The following is a 17325-nucleotide window of genomic DNA, read 5'->3' as shown; positions in this document are numbered from 1 at the left end:
GGAATGTGTTTTAAAAATGAGATTCTAGTCCTCATCAAAATCTATAAATAGGTTAGGAAACAACCAACTGAGAGAACACAGCAAAACATTGACAAAACATAGTTCAGAGTGACAAAAGAATGATACTCCCTGAATACATAAAGGAAATTGATTGAAAGAAGGGGGGTTTTTTTAATTGGAGGAAGACATTTTGATACTATGTTAACATTACTCTGATGGCTAAACATGCAAAGAATGTGCAAACTCCCGTAACAAAAGTTAATGATCAAAGTGAAAAAACAGGAGTGAAAGTTAATATTAAAAAAGGCCAAGGAGCCATAATCAGCTTTAGAACTGGCAGTGAAAATATCAAAGTGATAGATACTTATTCCTTTTATTTATTTTATTTATTTATTCGATTTTTATGCTGCCCTTCTCCTTAGACTCAGGGCGGCTTACAACATGTTAGCAGTAGCACTTTTTAACAGAGCCAGCATATTGCCCCCACAATCCGGGTCCTTATTTTACCCACCTCGGAAGGATGGAAGGCTGAGTCAACCTTGAGCCAGTGATGAGATTTGAACCACTGACCTTCAGATCTACAATCAGCTTCAGTGGCCTACAGTACAGCACTCTACCTGCTGCGCCACCCCGGCGCAACTCTCAATTATAAACGAACAAGCAACCATGAAATATGCCATAGACTAGCATAGTGATGGCAAGCCTCTTTTGGCTTGTGCGTAATAGGTGCACATGGGTGCCTACACCCATAATGCAATACCCTCCCCCTACAAATGCACACAACCCCCAAGCTGCCCTCTCGTGCATATACCCAGTCCTCACTGAAGCTGTGGAGCTGCCCTACTACCCACCTTCAGTGGACCTGCCATAACTACTTGCCTTCAGATTATTGCAACCAGGCCTCGCACACCTTTCCTGAAGGCCTCTAGCCAATAACAGAGCTCCAGATCAATCTGGAGCTCTGTTATTGGCTGCAGAGGCCTTCAGAAAAGCCTTGACAGCTGCAGAACAAATGGTCTGAGATGTGAGAGGCCTGGCTACAACTCTCCAAAGCCAAAGAAGTTACTGAAGACCTCTGACAGCAAAAATGAGCTGGGCGTGAGCATTTTATTTTTTTATTATTTTTATTTATTTATTTGTCCAATACACAAATACATAGGAAGAAAAATAGACATGTAGTAATATATATATTTGTTTTCGTATATTTTCACGGGTACAGGTATGACGGTCTTGGTATATTCGGGTTTCTTCCCGTGTAGGATTATTTATTTGTTTGTTTGTTTGTTTGGATTTTTATTCTGCTCTTTCCAAGGACTCGGGGCAGCTTACAATATATTAAAAAATACAGTTCTGAAATCCAACTGGTATGCATTTAAGACCGTTCCACTGTCTTTGGGTCATGTGATCACCATGTGTAACATTCCCAGCTGGCTTCAAACAAGTGTAGTGAATGGGGGAAACCAGATTTACTTAATCATCTCATGATTTACTTAATAACTTAATATCTCATGATTTACTTAATACTTAATAACGAGTCTGCGGAGAGGGACGGCATACAAATCTAAATAATAAATAAAATAAATAAATAAACGGCAGTGATTCGCTTAACAACTGTAGCAAAAAAAGATAGTAAAGTGGAAGGAAACTCAACAATTTTTTGGCTTAAGAGTTAGGGTTTTTTTCCCCTTTTCTTTAGATGCGCATACAGTATTTGTAATCTACATCAACTAACTCTACAATTTCATTTCATAAAAGGTTTCTCACATTTCCTTTAAAACAGAAAATGCTATGTAAATATTTGAGAGCTATATATAGAATCATCTGACAGATATTCCAAAGTTCATACAATCAGATTTTATGGAAATATTTGAAAAAATGATTGCAAAGTCCTTATAATATGGCGCTGCCTTAATGTTTCTGTTCAATTGGAATGAAGGTTTTAATTGTTTTTAAACTGTTTTATAGGTTTTTAGTATTATTTGGATGTTATGTTTTTGGTTGTAAGCCCCCCAAAGTCCCTAGGGAGTTGGCTGGCATAAAAATCAAATGAATCAATTAATAAACAAGCAAACAAACAAACAAATATATTCAAATTAGTTCATTTCGGGTACAATTCTCAAATTAATTCATTGATTCTCCCAATTTTTCTCCTTTATTGTGTTTTTCTATCTCACAAATGTGAACATGAATTTAACAGCTTTAATAATTGAACTACAGTTCTCAACATATTCTAAAATGGATTATTCTACTTAACGTTAGATATAACTTATTTCATACTGTTTTAGGAAAGTCTGAAAGCTTTCCACATCTTTTACTTTCATAATCAGTTATGTCGGTGTTGACACTTTGAATAATCTTTTTGTATCCAGAACTAAATTTATCTTTTGTCAAAAAGATATTGACAAAATTGAACAGGTCCAAAGACGGGCTACAAGAATGGTGGAAGGTCTTAAGCATAAAACGTATCAGGAAAGACTTAATGAACTCAATCTGTATAGTCTGGAACAGCTATGACCTGGATGACCGAGAGTCTTCATAAGCACGCACATCGATGTTTTTTTTCCTTTATTTTTTTTCAACCAATTACAAATTTAGAGCCATTTCATTATACTGTATGAGGCCCAATGGTGTAATTTCCTTAGCTTGTATCTAAATTGCAGAGATGCCATTTAATGCAAGATTTTGCAATCGTCATAGTCTCGCATTAATATAGTAGGGTAAATAAAAGGGGAAGAGTAAGATATTGATTGTAAAGGCCATTCTGTTACATTTATGGTATACAGCAATAAAACAGCAATAAAATATATTCGGGACTAATCAATATGCAAGATTGTAGAAAATCAGTAATTAAAATCAAGGAAGTAATGCAAATTGCCAGATTGAATATGACTGCTATAATGCATAGTATATATAGAGACAATTTAATGAATCAATCAGAAAGGAGCAAGTGCGTGGGTTTTATCTCACAATAATGACGGGCTGAAGAACAGAACAGAGGTAACATTGTTTGTCATATTTGAATACTCAGTCTTAAGAACTTGAGGTACAAACCTGAACTGTGACCTCTTCCTGATGATAGCAATTAGAGTACCATAAAAGAAGAGTATGGAAAAGGAAGGGGAAGCTTCTTCGGTTTCATATTTGTAAATTAAAATGCCTCTTTGTAGAGCAGTGTTTTTCAACCAGTGTGCCGCGACATGGTCAGGTGTGTCGCGAAGCTCAGAGAGAGAAAGAAAGAGAGAGAGAAAGAAAGAAAGCAAGAGAGAGAAAGAGCGAGTGAGAGAGAAAGAATGAGAGAGAGAAAGAAAGCAAGAGAGAGAGAAAGAACAAGAAAAAGAAAGCAAGAGAGAGAGAGAGACATAGAGGGAGATAGGCATGGAGAGAGAAAAAGCAAAAAAGAGGAAGAAGGAAGAGAAAGAAAGGGATGGAGAAAGAGAAAGAAAGAGGAAGGGAGGGAGAGAAAGAGGGAGGGAGGGAGAAATAGAGCGAAAGGGAGGGAGAGAGAGAGAGATACTTTTTTTGTCCAAACTTTTTTTAGCCCCCCCCCCCCTCACTCAATGTGCCCCAAGGTTTCGTAAATGTAAAAAAAAAAAGGTTGACAATTACTGTTGTAGAGGACTTGGTTGTGGCTACAGGGAATCCTCAAGTTACAATCATCATGAAGCCTGTCTATTGCAGTCCACAATTTATGATGATCGCAAAGCAGGTCTCTCACATAATTTTATTATTATTAGGTTTTTGTCATTTAGCATTCTGTAGGCACCTTTGCTTAAACACTGAAGATGGTGCCACTGAAGGCTGCCTCGGTGAAGTGCTCTCTAATGGTTTCTTTATTTTTTATTATTCTCTGCGACTCACTATGGACTTTATACTCACAAGACCATCCGCTAAAAATTAAGGAATGTTTCTTGAAGGAGCAGCTTTCTGTGATCCCAACCCCTCCCCTATCTTTACAAATATCATTTTTAATCATTTTTAGTATTTATTGGATCATTATTGTACATTGTTTTATTACTGTTGTTAGCCGCCCTGAGTCTCCGGAGAGGGGCGGCATACAAATCCAATAGATAGATAGATAGATAGATAGATAGATAGATAGATAGATAGATAGATAGATAGATAGATAGATAGATAGATAGATAGATAGATAGATAGATGGAGGAGATTTTAGCATAGTAACCTTGAGTCTTCGGAGAAGGGCGGCATACAAATCTAAATAACAACAACAACAAGACTGAGGGAACTGGGCATGGATAGCCTAGAGAAAAGGAGGGCCAGAGCGGACATGATAGCAGTCTACAAGTACTGTATACGAGGGGATGTCACAGAGAGGAGGGGATCACTTTATTCTTCAGGGCACCAGAGGGCCGGACGAGGAACAATGGCTGGAAGCTGACCAAGGAGAGATTCAACATGGAGATAAGGAGGAACTTCCTGACGGTCAGAGCGATCAACCAATGGAACAACCTATCAGCGGATGTTGTGAACTCCAACACTCTGGACATTTTTAAGAGAAGATTGAACTGCCACTTGACGGGTGTACTATAGGGTTCCTGCTTGGGCAGAGGGTTGAACTCAATGGCCGTCATGGTCCCTTTCAACTCTAACAATCAATCAATCAATCAACAAACAAACAAAAAGAACCACAACAACAAAAACAACAACAGCAAAAACAACAACAACATAGTAAGAAGCAATTTCCCTGGAGCTATGGATTAACACTACCTCCTCCCCCCGAAAAAAAAACCCAATGGAGGAAGCGAAGATGGAGAGGTAAAAGGGTGGGAATTTTAAACAAGCTAAGGAATAGGAAAAATAACACACACGCACCACCATCAATCTTCCTTACCATCTTATGTTCACTTGCAAATAAGATGGATGAAATACTTAATTTAAACAGATACAATTCTGATTTTTACAACTCAGCAATATTATGCTTCTCTGAAACCTGGTTAAATGAATCATTTGATAATAGCAACCTGCATGTCCCAGGATTTCAGATTCAATGATCAGACAGAATTGTAGGAACATGTGGTAAAAAGGAGGAGGCTTATGCTTATTATATCAACAGCAGCTGGTCTCACGATATAACTATAATATATAAATTCTGTGATGATAACTTAGAGTCTTTACTTCTCAACTGTAAACCATTTTATTCTCCAGGTGAGTTTTCATCATTTCTACTAATTGCTGTGTATGTCAGCCACAAGCCTGTGTAAACAAGGCATTAAGAACTCTAGCTCAGTGATTTTCAACCTTTTTTGAGCCGTGGCACATTTTTTACATTTACGAAACCCTGGGGCACATTGAGCAGGGGGAGGGTGGGGGCTAAAAAAAGTTTGGACAAAAAAATTCTCTCTTCCTTTCGCTCTATTTCTCTCTCCCTTCTTTCTCTCCCTTCTTTCTCTCCCTTCTTTCTCTCTCCATCCCTCTTTCTTTCTCTTCCTTCCTCTTTTTTGCTCTCTTTCTCTCTCCCTCCGTACCTCCCTCTATGTCTTTCTCTCTCTCTCTCTCCTTCCCTCTCTCTCTTTCTCTCTCTCTATTGCTTTCTTTCTCTCTTTCTTGCTTTCTCTCTCTCGCTCTTTCTCTCTCTTGCTTTCTTTCTCTCTTGCTTTCTTTCTCTCTCTGAGCTTCGCGGCACACCTGACCATGTCTCACGGCACACTAGTGTGCCGCGGCACACTGGTTGAAAAACACTGCTCTAGCTGACCAAATTATGGAGGCTGAAGCCAAATACCCCAATTCACTCACATTTTGGGAGATTTAAACAAGGCAAACTTAGGGAAAGAGTTACCAAAATACTTCAGGATGTAAATAGTCATGCGGAAGTCATTAATCACTAGAGTCAAGAATACCACCAGCAGCTGTGGGACAGTGATCATTTCATGATTCACCTTGTACCTGCTTACAGGCAAAGATTTAAAACCACAAAATCAACAATTAAATCAGTGAAGACTTAGACTGAGGAGGCAAAGTTAAAACTACAGCCTTGTTTGAACTGATTGGAATATTTTTGAAGATATCTCTTCAGATCTGGATGACCTCACAGATACTGTAACATCATATGTCAGCTTCTGTGAAGACCTATGTGAACCGACGACGAACTTGCGAATATACAACAACAACAAACCTTGGCTCACTGCGTGAAATGCGTATATGTTTACGTTTTGTTTTTAATTTTCTTTTGTTAACATCTGGTTTTATTGGTTTATAGAAAAATGTATAAAGAAAGAAGGAAGCACTTTGGCATAATGGTTAATAAGTTAGGAATATATGACAATCATTAAGTGTTGTACCACTTGATTCTTGACAAATGTATCTTTTTCTTTTATGTACGCTGAGAGCATCTGCACCAAAGACAAATTCCTTGTGTGTCCAATCACACTTGGCCAATAAAATTGTATTCTATTCTAATTGGTGTTGTATTTTTTGAAGGAACGTTAAGGAGGGAACTTAATTAAAAGAAAATGTACCTGGATGACTGAAATAAACCCAGAGACAGGGTTAGTGAGAACGGTACCTTTATTCAGCTCAGAATAGGTAAGTGACTTTCAGCTAGTACCGTCTGCTTTGCCTGGGAGAAACCGCTCCTTTTATACATTTGCGGTTCCCGCCAAAGCAAGAGCAGCCGCGTCTGAGCCAATCAGGAGCGACTTCCTGATTCTAGCTCAGACAGCGCTTTAACAAGGAACAAACTATTTACAGAGATACAAGGTAGCCATTACAGGATACAACAATGACAAAATTAGAAAAAAAACTTTTGCAACTCTTTTGATGATTGATATTAGTTACTAACAAAATACCACGTTTTATTAATGGAAAATTAGATTAGATTAGATTAGATTAGATTTATTGGATTTATTGGATTTATATGCCGCCCCTCTCCGAAAACTTTTTTTACCCCCCCCAAAAAGTCCTTCCTTCCTCTGTTCCTCCATGCATTTCCTTTCCTCCCTCCCTCCTCCCTCTCCAATTCTCTTTCCCTCCCTCTTTCCCTTTTCTTTCTTTCTCTCTCTTCCCTCTTTTCCCTCTCATTCTTTCCCTCCAGGTCTCTCTCATTTCTGTGTATTTCTCCCTCTCCCCCCCTTCTCTCTCTCATTTGTTTCTCCTCCTTTTTTGCTCTCATTTCTCTCACCTTAATTTTGGATTGGGGGGTGCAGCTGCAGTGACAGGCAAAGAGCCGTTTTCTTGTCTCTGGGGGGGGGGCTGAGCGTGAGCTTTAAAAAGAAAGGCTGAGGGGGGCCAAGACAAGAGCTCCGGTTTGGGCAGCGCTATCACTGGGCAACGGGAGCGATCGCCCCTTTCCCCCCACAGAATACACACACAAACACATATACTCCTGCGGTGCTGCCCAAACCGAAATTCTTGCCTCACCCTCCCTCCGCCTTTTTCTTTAAAGCTCACGTTGGAGTCAGTGTTCCCTCTAATTTTTTTGGGGGGTGGGCGGAAAAGTATAGTGTCTGAGCGGCAGTCCCTTCGGGACTGGGCGGCACAGAAATAATAAATAAATAAACAAACAAACAAACAAACAAACAAATAAAAAACCCACCCTGTTTTGCCTCAGAGAATTTCAAAATAAAGTACTGTACTGTGTGTCTATAACAGTGAGCTCATAATAGGGCAACTCTGTCAATATCAAAATGCCACTTAAATAGTTGAGCTAGTTTCAAACTAGATTCTGATTTTCTTTCTCTCTTCCTTACTCCCATTCTTTTTCTTTCTCTTTTCCTTCCTCTCTTTTTTCTATCTGTTTCTCTCTTTTCCTCTCTTCCTCTCTCTCTCCTTCCCTTTCACTCTTTCCCTCTCGGCTTCTGGGCAGGTTTGGAAAACTCTGAGTTGATGATGATTTTTAAGTGAGCGATTGCTCACTGCTCAGCTTAGAGGGAACTATGGTTGGAGTGCTTAGCTTCCCCCCCCCCCCCCCCCGCACATGGCAGGGCGCAGAAGTTTGCCCTGAGTCAGATCAGCTGTTGGGTGGGAGAAACGGTGCCGGCTCCACTGCATAGGAATGGAAAACCCTGTGCTTTGTCTGCACAGCCACAGATAGTGGGCGGGCCAGTCACAAACAGCAGGCGGATCGGATGCGGGCCACAGGCCATCCCTTCCCCAGGTCTGGTCTAGACATTCATTTTATTCACATTTTTAGAAACCTGCAGTTGAAAGTTCTTTGAGTTGCCCTACCCTGAAGGCCCAATTTCATTTATAATGTAATCCCAAATTGATTGCTTTTTTAGCATTATTTTGTCCCTTCTCCAAAATGCACCCCCAAGAAACCACATGACAAAAGGCAGCAGGGCTGCTGGAAGCCAAGTGCTAAGGCAGGATTTATCTCAGATCCTCACTATCTCTCATTATAATCCTTCCTTCCTTCCTTCCTTCCTTCCTTCCTTCCATCCTTCCATCCATCCTTCCTTCCTTCCTCCCTCCTCCTTCCCCCTTCCTCCTTCTCTCCTTTTTATTCCCATCTCCTTCCTTCTTTCCTTCATTCCTTCCCTCCCTCCCTCCCTTTTTTTATTGCCGTCTCCTTCCTTCTTTACTCTCCCTTCCTTTTTTCTAGGGCAGAAGGCAACTTCCCCTCCCTCCCAGCTTTTAAATGTCACCCTTATTAAGAGTCAGAGAAGCCTGCTCACATACCTGCTGCTTGTTTTTGCCCCAAAGGGTGAAGAAAAAAAGAAATTGCTGGCCCAAGGTCAGCATCGTAACTTTTTAAGGATTTCAGAAGCTGTTTTTTTAAACTTTGTGGTCTTGCTTTTTAGAACAACCCCCCTCCCCCCATGTTCTGTCTGGGTCACTCCAGAAGCCAATACCAACCCAAAAAGAGAAGCCAGACACACTGGTAAAAGGCAAAGGCAGTTTTATAAAATTCAAGAAAAACACAGGTAACAGAAAATGTCCTTACAAACAGGAAAATGCTGTATCTTCAGATATATTCACGAAGGCCAAAAGTCCATGCAGCAATACAGAATTCTTGCTGCCAAGCCAAGGCTGTAGATAGCAGACCTATACCTCCCACGGATCTTCCAAAGCTGCTGGGCCACAAGCCAGGAACAGAGACACCGAGAAACAAGACAGGATAACGCCACGCCAAGCTGATAACACTCCACATGGCTTAAAGGGCTTGCCTGCCTTTTAAACCCTGCTGATGAGTATCACACCCAAACCCAGCTGTTTCTACTTCAATGGTGAAAATATCTCTTTAACTGCTCCTTTCGTTGCTCTGAACGTCGCTGTCTCATGTCAATGACAGCTTGTGCATCATCACCTAATGACTCCAAGCTACTGGCTGGGGAGAGGCCCCCCCCCGGGCTTCTCATGCTGTTCTCCTTCATCCCATTCCTGATTTTCCTCTACCCCGTCTGACTGTTCAGCCCCCTCCTCTGCGCTGTCATCCTCCTCCGGGCATGGAGCCAGCAGAGACACAGCTGGTCCCTGAGCAGCCTCAGGCTGAATCACAACACCCCCACTGCACCTCCTTTGTTTAAAAACGAAAGAAACCAGGGGAAGGGTGAAAAAAAGGTACACACACAAACACACACATGTTGGAAACCTCTCTCCAAGAGTTCCATGTACACATAGCCCATTTGCGCTTCCTGGCAGGAGTAGGCATGAACCAACGGGGCTGTTTTGTTTGCAGTCAAATGAGTCACTGGCCAACTGACTGACCTATCAAAGCTGACCCCAGTGTAGGGGAGACTGTAGGGTTAGTCTGGCCAGGCAAATTATGGCCTCCCCCCTTGGGTGCTCTGGGGTGGAGGTCCAAATTTTGCTCCCGGAACTGCGTTCCTGACCATTCCCATCACTGGTCTCGACTCTTTATTCCCATGCAAACTTAACACATTCCATGCCATGGAAATCTTTAGTACTGTGAAAGGCAAATCGGACATGAAGAAAGTAAAATATTGATTTCCAAAGTATCCAGGTATTATTTACAAAAATAAATTCTGAATAAACAGCTTTTTGTTTTCTCAAGACTAAAGAAAGGCTTCCATGATCTTGTATACATTTTTTTTTTTTTGCATTTCATGTTTCTAAACTGCCCATCTCTCTCAAGTATTTCTAGTTACTACGCTGTGTTTCATTCATCTTTATGTGACTTGCAATAATCTACATGTGCCATTCAGAAATATGTAACTTATGGTGTGTCTGTGGCATTATGCCACTCACTTTGTCCCTGCCCAGACTGCTGAGCAGTTCTATGCAGGAACTGCACTCTGACTACATGGGCAACAAGACATTCCCCTATCACTGTGACAGACCAACGGCAGAATGAAAGGCATTTGCAGGTAAGGAGCAAGATGGGCGGGGGGAGAGTATAACTTTACTAAAACTTTTGAAGAAGGATGAAGATTTTGAGAAGATGAATTGTGTGCTTAACAGAGCAAGGTGGACAGCATGTTCTTCAGTACTGTTTGGTTATCACATAGTGTTATAACTTTTTCCAGAGAAAAGTTCTCCAACACTAGAAGTTTGTAAGAAAATGTTGGATAATCATTTGTCTGAAGTGGGTAGACTTTCCTGCCTAAGCCCAAGTCTACGGAAAGGGGCGGCATACAAATCTAATAATAGACTTACAAAGAGAGATTGCGGGAACTGGGCATGGCTAGCCTAGAGAAAAGAAGGGGCATAGGGGACATGATAGCTGTATACAGGTATATGAGGGGTTGCCACAGAGAGGAGGGAGCCACTCTATTCTCCAGAGCACCAGAGGGCCAGACGAGGAACAATGGCTGGAAGCTGACCAAGGAGAGATTCAACCTAGAAGTAAGGAAGAACCTCCTGATGGTCAGAGCGATCAACCAGTGGAACAACCTGCATGCGGAGGTTGTGAACTCCCCAACTCTGGACATTTTCAAGAGGAGATTGGACTGCCATTTGGCTGGGGTGCTTTAGGATTCCTGCTCAGGCAGGGGGTTGGACTTGATGACCTGCATGGTCCCTTTCAACTCTAACAATAAATAAAATAAAATAAAATAAAATAAATAATAATAATAATAATAATAATAAGCAGGGGGTTGGACCAGAAGACCTCCAAGATCCCTTCCAATTCTGTTGCTTTTTGTTGCTCTTTTTGTTATTAACCAGAATAATAGAATAACAGACCTGGGAGAGATCTTTGTTGATAGTTAACAGCTAAATACAGCTCTATTGATTTATATCAATATAAAAATATTGTATTATTGCTGACATCCTCTTTCCCATAATAATTTCTATGCGTGGCTGATGGGGATAACAACAATTCAGTACATTAGCATCTTAAGGAAAGGGGGAATTTTTTCTTATGTATAACGTGAGCTTATTCCAGAGCATTGTCTTTTTGACTCCTTAATTCTTTGGTTAGCGATTTCTGTTTCCTTTGTTTTTCCTTGTACTTTGGTCTCTGTTGTAGAATTACTTCCTTGAATACAGAAAAATTGATCTGGGATGTCTTGAAAACGTTGCTGATTGATTAATATGTTCACACATTTACTATCATTAACTTATAACTGATACTCTCTGTGTAGTTGCTTCTTCATTGCTTATAGAATAGAATAGAATTTTTATTGGCCAAGTGTGATTGGACACACAAGGAATTTGTCTTGGTGCATATGCTCTCAGCGTACATAAAATAAAATATACATTTGTCAAGAATCATGTGGTACAACACTTAATTAATTAATTAATTAATTTATTACTTAGATTTGTATGCCGCCCCTCTCTGAAGACTCGGGGCGGCTCACAACATGTAAAAACAAATCATAAGCAATCAGACAAATTTAAAATATTTAAATATTTAAAACCCCATATGCTAACAGACACACACACAGACATACCATGCATAAATTAAATGTGCCCAGGGGGAGATGTTTCAGTTCCCCCATGCCTGACGGCAAAGGTGGGTTTTAAGGAGTTTACGGAAGGCAGGAAGAGTAGGGGCAGTTCTAATCTCCGGGGGGAGTTGGTTCCAGAGGGCCGGTGCCGCCACAGAGAAGGCTCTTCCCCTGGGGCCCGCCAACCGACATTGTTTAGTTGACGGGACCCGGAGAAGGCCCACTCTGTGGGACCTAATCGGTCGCTGGGATTCGTGTGGCAGGAGGCGGTCTCGGAAATATTCTGGTCCGATGCCATGAAGGGCTTTAAAGGTCATAACCAACACTTTGAATTGTGACCGGAAATTGATCGGCAGCCAATGCAGACTGCGGAGTGATGGTGAAACATGGGCATACCTAGGTAGGCCCATGACTGCTCTCGCAGCTGCATTTTGCACGATCTGAAGTTTCCGAACACTTTTCAAAGGTAGCCCCATGTAGAGAGCATTACAGTAGTCGAACCTCGAGGTGATGAGGGCATGAGTGACTGTGAGCAATGAGTCCCGGTCCAGATAGGGCCGCAACTGGTGCACCAGGCGAACCTGGGCAAACGCCCCCCTCGCCACAGCTGAAAGATATTGTTCTAATGTGAGCTGTGGATCGAGGAGGATGCCCAAGTTGCGGACCCTCTCTGAGGGGGTCAATAATTCCCCCCCCAGGGTAATGGACGGACAGATGGAATTGTCCTTGGGAGGCAAAACCCACAGCCACTCCGTCTTATCCGGGTTGAGCTTGAGTCTGTTGACACCCATCCAGGCCCCAACAGCCTCCAGGCACCGGCACATCACTTCCACCGCTTCATTGACTGGGCATGGGGTGGAGATGTAAAGCTGGGTATCATCCGCATATTGATGATACCTCACCCCATGTCCTTGGATGATCTCGCCCAGCGGTTTCATGTAGATGTTAAATAGCAGGGGGGAGAGGACCGATCCCTGAGGCACCCCACAAGGGAGAAACCTAGGAGTCGACCTCTGTCCCCCCACTAACACCGACTGCGACCGGCCAGAGAGGTAGGAGGAGAACCACTGAAGAACAGTGCCTCCCACCCCCAGCCCCTCCAGCCGGTGCAGAAGGATACCATGGTCGATGGTATCGAAAGCCGCTGAGAGGTCAAGGAGCACCAGGACAGAAGATAAACCCCTGTCCCGGGCACGCCAGAGATCATCCATCAACGCGACCAAAGCGGTTTCCGTGCTGTAACCGGGCCTGACTGCCGGGGACCTAGATAATCGGCTTCTTCCAAGGACCGCTGGAGCTGGAGTGCCACCACCTTCTCAACAACCTTCCCCATAAAGGGAAGGTTGGAGACTGGACGATAGTTATTAAGCACAGCTGGGTCCAGGGAGGGCTTCTTGAGGAGGGGGTGCACAAGCGCTTCTTTATAGAGTGATGGAAAAACTCCCCTCCCCAAGGAAGCGTTGGTAATCTCCTGGGCCCAGCTCCGTGTCACCTCCCTGCTGGCCGAAACCAACCAGGAGGGACACGGATCCAGTAAACAGGTGGCGGAACTCACAGCTCCAATGGCCTTGTCCACTTCATCAGGTGTCACCAGATCAAACTCTTCCCAGACAGGTGGACAAGTACGTGCCCCAGTCACCTCGACTGACTCGTTGTCAGTCGACTCTGTTTTACAATTGGAGTAAGACGGGAGCGGGTCACCCTAAACAGAGCAGCCGGGCGGGATTCCGCTGATGCAATCAAGGCGGCATGGTACGCGCATCTTGCCGCCTTGAGCGCCACTTTGTAAGTCTTAATAAAAGCTCTTACAAGTGTTCGATCGGATTCAGACCTACTCTTCCTCCATCGCTTCTCTAGACGTCTCTTTTGGCGTTTCAACTCCCGGAGCTCCTCGTTGAACCATGGGGCTCTACGGGGTCTAAAGCCTCGGAGAGGTCGCAAAGGTGCAATCCGGTCGAGAGCCTCCGCAGCAGCCGTGTTCCAGGCCTCCGCAAGAGACTCCGCCGAACTGTGGATGAGTGCCTCTGGGATAACCCCAAGCGCCGTCTGAAAGCCCTCTGGGTCCATTAGGCGTCTGGGGCGGAACATCTTCATTGGTTCCGCCTCCCTGCGGGGGAGGATTGGAGCCAGGAAGTCAAGCCGTAGTAGAAAATGGTCTGACCATGACAAAGGCAATGCTTCTAAGCCCTTTAATGATTGTCATAGGGGTCAAATAAGCAATGAAGAAGCAATATTAATAAAAATCTTAGGATATACGCAACAAGTTACAGTCATACAGTCAACATGGGAGGAAATGTTGACTGTATGACTGTAACTTGTTGCGTATATCCTAAGATTTTTATTAATATTGCTTCTTCATTGCTTATTTGACCCCTATGACAATCATTAAGTGTTGTACCACATGATTCTTGACAAATGTATACAGTAGTCCCTCGCTGTATCGCGCTTCACCTACTACGGCTTCACTTCATCGCGGGTTTTCAAGAAATATTAATTTAAAAAATCATTTGCGGATCTTCGCTGGTTCGCGGGTTTCTGAGGAAGTCGATCGGCAGATTTAAACAATAAATAATAAAATGTATTACGAATTACAATACTGTACGTACGTTTTTATACTGTCCTCAGAAATTAGAAGCTTCATAGCCTGCCAGTGACGCCACTCGCCTACATGAGATAGTAAATTACACATGATTGGTTGGTTGCTAGAGAAGCGACCAACCGGAGGAGAAGGGCCAGCTTTGTATCCCAGCGTCTGATTGGTCTCTGTGCTCTGCGCAGCGCATTCAATTCACCAGAAGCATTGGTTTAGAAAGAGAAAGAGGAAGTAGAAAGGAAGGAGAGGGAAGGAAGAAGAGGGAGACGACTAAAAACTTTAATTCAAGCATTCAATTCACCAGAAGCATTGGTTTAGAAGGAGAAAGAGGAAGTAGAAAGGAAGGAGAGGGAAGAAAGAAGAGGGAGACGACTAAAAACTTTAATTCAAGCCCAACCATGCCACCCAAACGGGCAAGTTCTTCATCTGCCGAAACCAAGGGGAAGCGTCAGCGCAAAACGCTGATGATTCAAGAAAAAGTGAAGCTGCTGGACATGCTCAAGGAAGGCAAATCGTACGCAGCAGTAGGCCGGCATTATAGGATAAATGAATCAAGTGTACGCTATATAAAGAAAGATGAGAAGAATATCAGGTCTACGGCGACTTTTACATTCAATAAAACGGCAAAAAGGGTAGTTAGCAGCAGAAATAAAGGCATCATTAAAATGGAGTCTGCTTTGGCAATTTGGATGGAAGACTGCCGTAAAAAAAATATTGTTTTGGACTCTAACATGATCAGGACAAAGGCTAAGTCTCTGTATGACACCATGACGGGAGATGACGACAATGAAGAACCCCAACCTTCAACATCAACGGCTTCTAGCACCCAGAAGATTGAATTTACTGCAAGCAAGGGGTGGTTTGAAAAATTCCAGAAGCGCTTTGGCATTAGGAGCATTTCATTACATGGAGAGGCTGCCTCTGCTGATAACGACGCAGCAGACTATTACGTGAGCCACACATTCCGCACAATTATAGAAGAAGGGGACTATGTACCTGAACAAGTCTTCAATATGGATGAGACAGGCTTGTTCTGGAAGATGATGCCATTGCGGACTTTTATTATGAAGGAGGAAGCCAAAGCACCTGGCTTTAAAGCACAAAAAGATCGTGTGACATTGGTAATGTGTGGCAATGCTGCTGGATTCATGGTAAAGCCAGGGCTTATTTATAAGTCACTGAATCCCAGAGCCCTCAAGAATAAAAACAAGAATGTGTTTCCTGTGTATTGGATGCACAACCGGAAGGCATGGATCACAAAGAAACTTACGAGGGACTGGTTCCATCAGTGTTTTCTTCCGGAGGTCAAGGAATATTTAAAAGAGAAGGGCCTGGAGTTCAAGGTGCTTTTGCTCATGGATAACGCTGGCGGCCATGCTACCGACATTGGGTACAGTGGAGTCAAGATTACCTTCTTGCCACCTAACAGTACGTCGTTGATCCAGCCAAGGGACCAAGGCGTCATTCGTGCGTTTAAGGCGCTGTATACGAGAAATTCGTTACAGGCACTCATCGAAGCAATGGATGTGGATGACAATTTCTCACTAAAAGCGTACTGGCGTGAGTACACGATATTATCATGTCTCAAAAATATTCAGAAGGCCCTCACTGAAATGAAAAAGGAAACAATGAACTCATGCTGGAAGAAATTGTGGCCTGAAGTAGTGAAGGATTACAGAGGATTCTCAGCAGAAGAAATTCAGCATTCGGCAATAAATAAGGCTGTGCTCCTTGCAAAAGCCCTAGGGGGAGAGGGCTTTACTGATATGACTGCCCAAGATGTGAATGATCTTTTGGACATGCACGCCCAGCCATTGTCTGACGAAGACCTGCTGGAGTTGACCAAGTCCGCCAGCGAAGAAGAGGAGGAAGACAACGATTATGCTGTCGAAGAGGACTTTGGCTTGACGCTTGAACGCCTTGCAATGATGCAACGAACGGCTCAACAACTTGTGCAAATGGCCGAAGAGTTTGATATGGATATGATCCGTGCAATTCAGTTACGAAATTACATTGAAACGGGCATGCTGCCATACAAGAACTTGTTGACCCAGCTCAAGAAAGAACGCCAGCAACTTCCAATCACGATGTTCTTAACTCGTGAACAGGAGTCTGATAAGCCAGCGATAGCACCTTTAGCAGAAGTAGAAGTCCGTGCTGCCGAAACATCTGAGAACCAAGATGAGGTAGCACCTGAGGAAGTGGTACCTCAAGAAGCCCAGTAAGCTCATCACATCATCATTGTAAATATTGTAAATATTGTAAATTGTACATTGTAAATACTATATTCATCATCATCGATCTACAAATATGGTGAGTACCCATAAAAAATTTCTTTTTTATTATTTTTATTATTTTTAAGTTATATTATATATGTACTACTGTGATATGTATTTTGTAGGAGTGTGGGAAGGGTTTATAAACACTTAAACACTTTATAAACACTTATAAACACTTAAAACAATGAATATAAATACTTTAATAAGAACTGTCAGTCGATAAATTCCACATCGCGGATTTCACCTATCGCGGCAAGGTCTGGAACGTAACACCCGCGATAGGTGAGGGATTACTGTATTTTATTTTATGTACGCTGAGAGCATATGCACCAAGACAAATTCCTTGTGTGTCCAATCACACTTGGCCAATAAAATTCTATTCTATTCTATTCTATTCTATTCTAGTTCATAAGACAAAAATAAGGACAATGTATAACTACTAAATTACAAAATGAAAATCGATTAAATGCTGCAGGTAAAAATACAATGCTCACATGCTTTAGAAAGAAATGAAAATGTAGAAAAGTGACGGAATATTCCAATTCTGCATAGATTAAAAATCCTAGGGATTTTTAAAAAGTCTTTTTTTTAATTAATATTTTTATTGATTTTTATAATATAAAACACACACACAACATATAACATA

At 42.4% G+C, this 17325-nt stretch overlaps 1 protein-coding gene across 1 annotated transcript; it reads left to right on the top strand.

Moving 5' to 3' along the window:
- Positions 1-14798: 14798 nt before the first annotated feature.
- On the top strand, positions 14799-16625 carry LOC139168609 (tigger transposable element-derived protein 1-like). The gene has a single exon (XM_070754234.1). The coding sequence runs from the start codon at positions 14799-14801 to the stop codon at positions 16623-16625; it is 1827 nt and encodes a 608-aa protein (XP_070610335.1).
- Positions 16626-17325: the final 700 nt, after the last annotated feature.

Source organism: Erythrolamprus reginae, chromosome 5 (genome assembly GCF_031021105.1).
Source record: "Erythrolamprus reginae isolate rEryReg1 chromosome 5, rEryReg1.hap1, whole genome shotgun sequence".
Lineage (NCBI taxonomy): Eukaryota > Metazoa > Chordata > Lepidosauria > Squamata > Dipsadidae > Erythrolamprus > Erythrolamprus reginae.
Note: the sequence above shows the minus strand (reverse complement) of the source record. Positions and strands in the feature narration are given on the sequence as shown.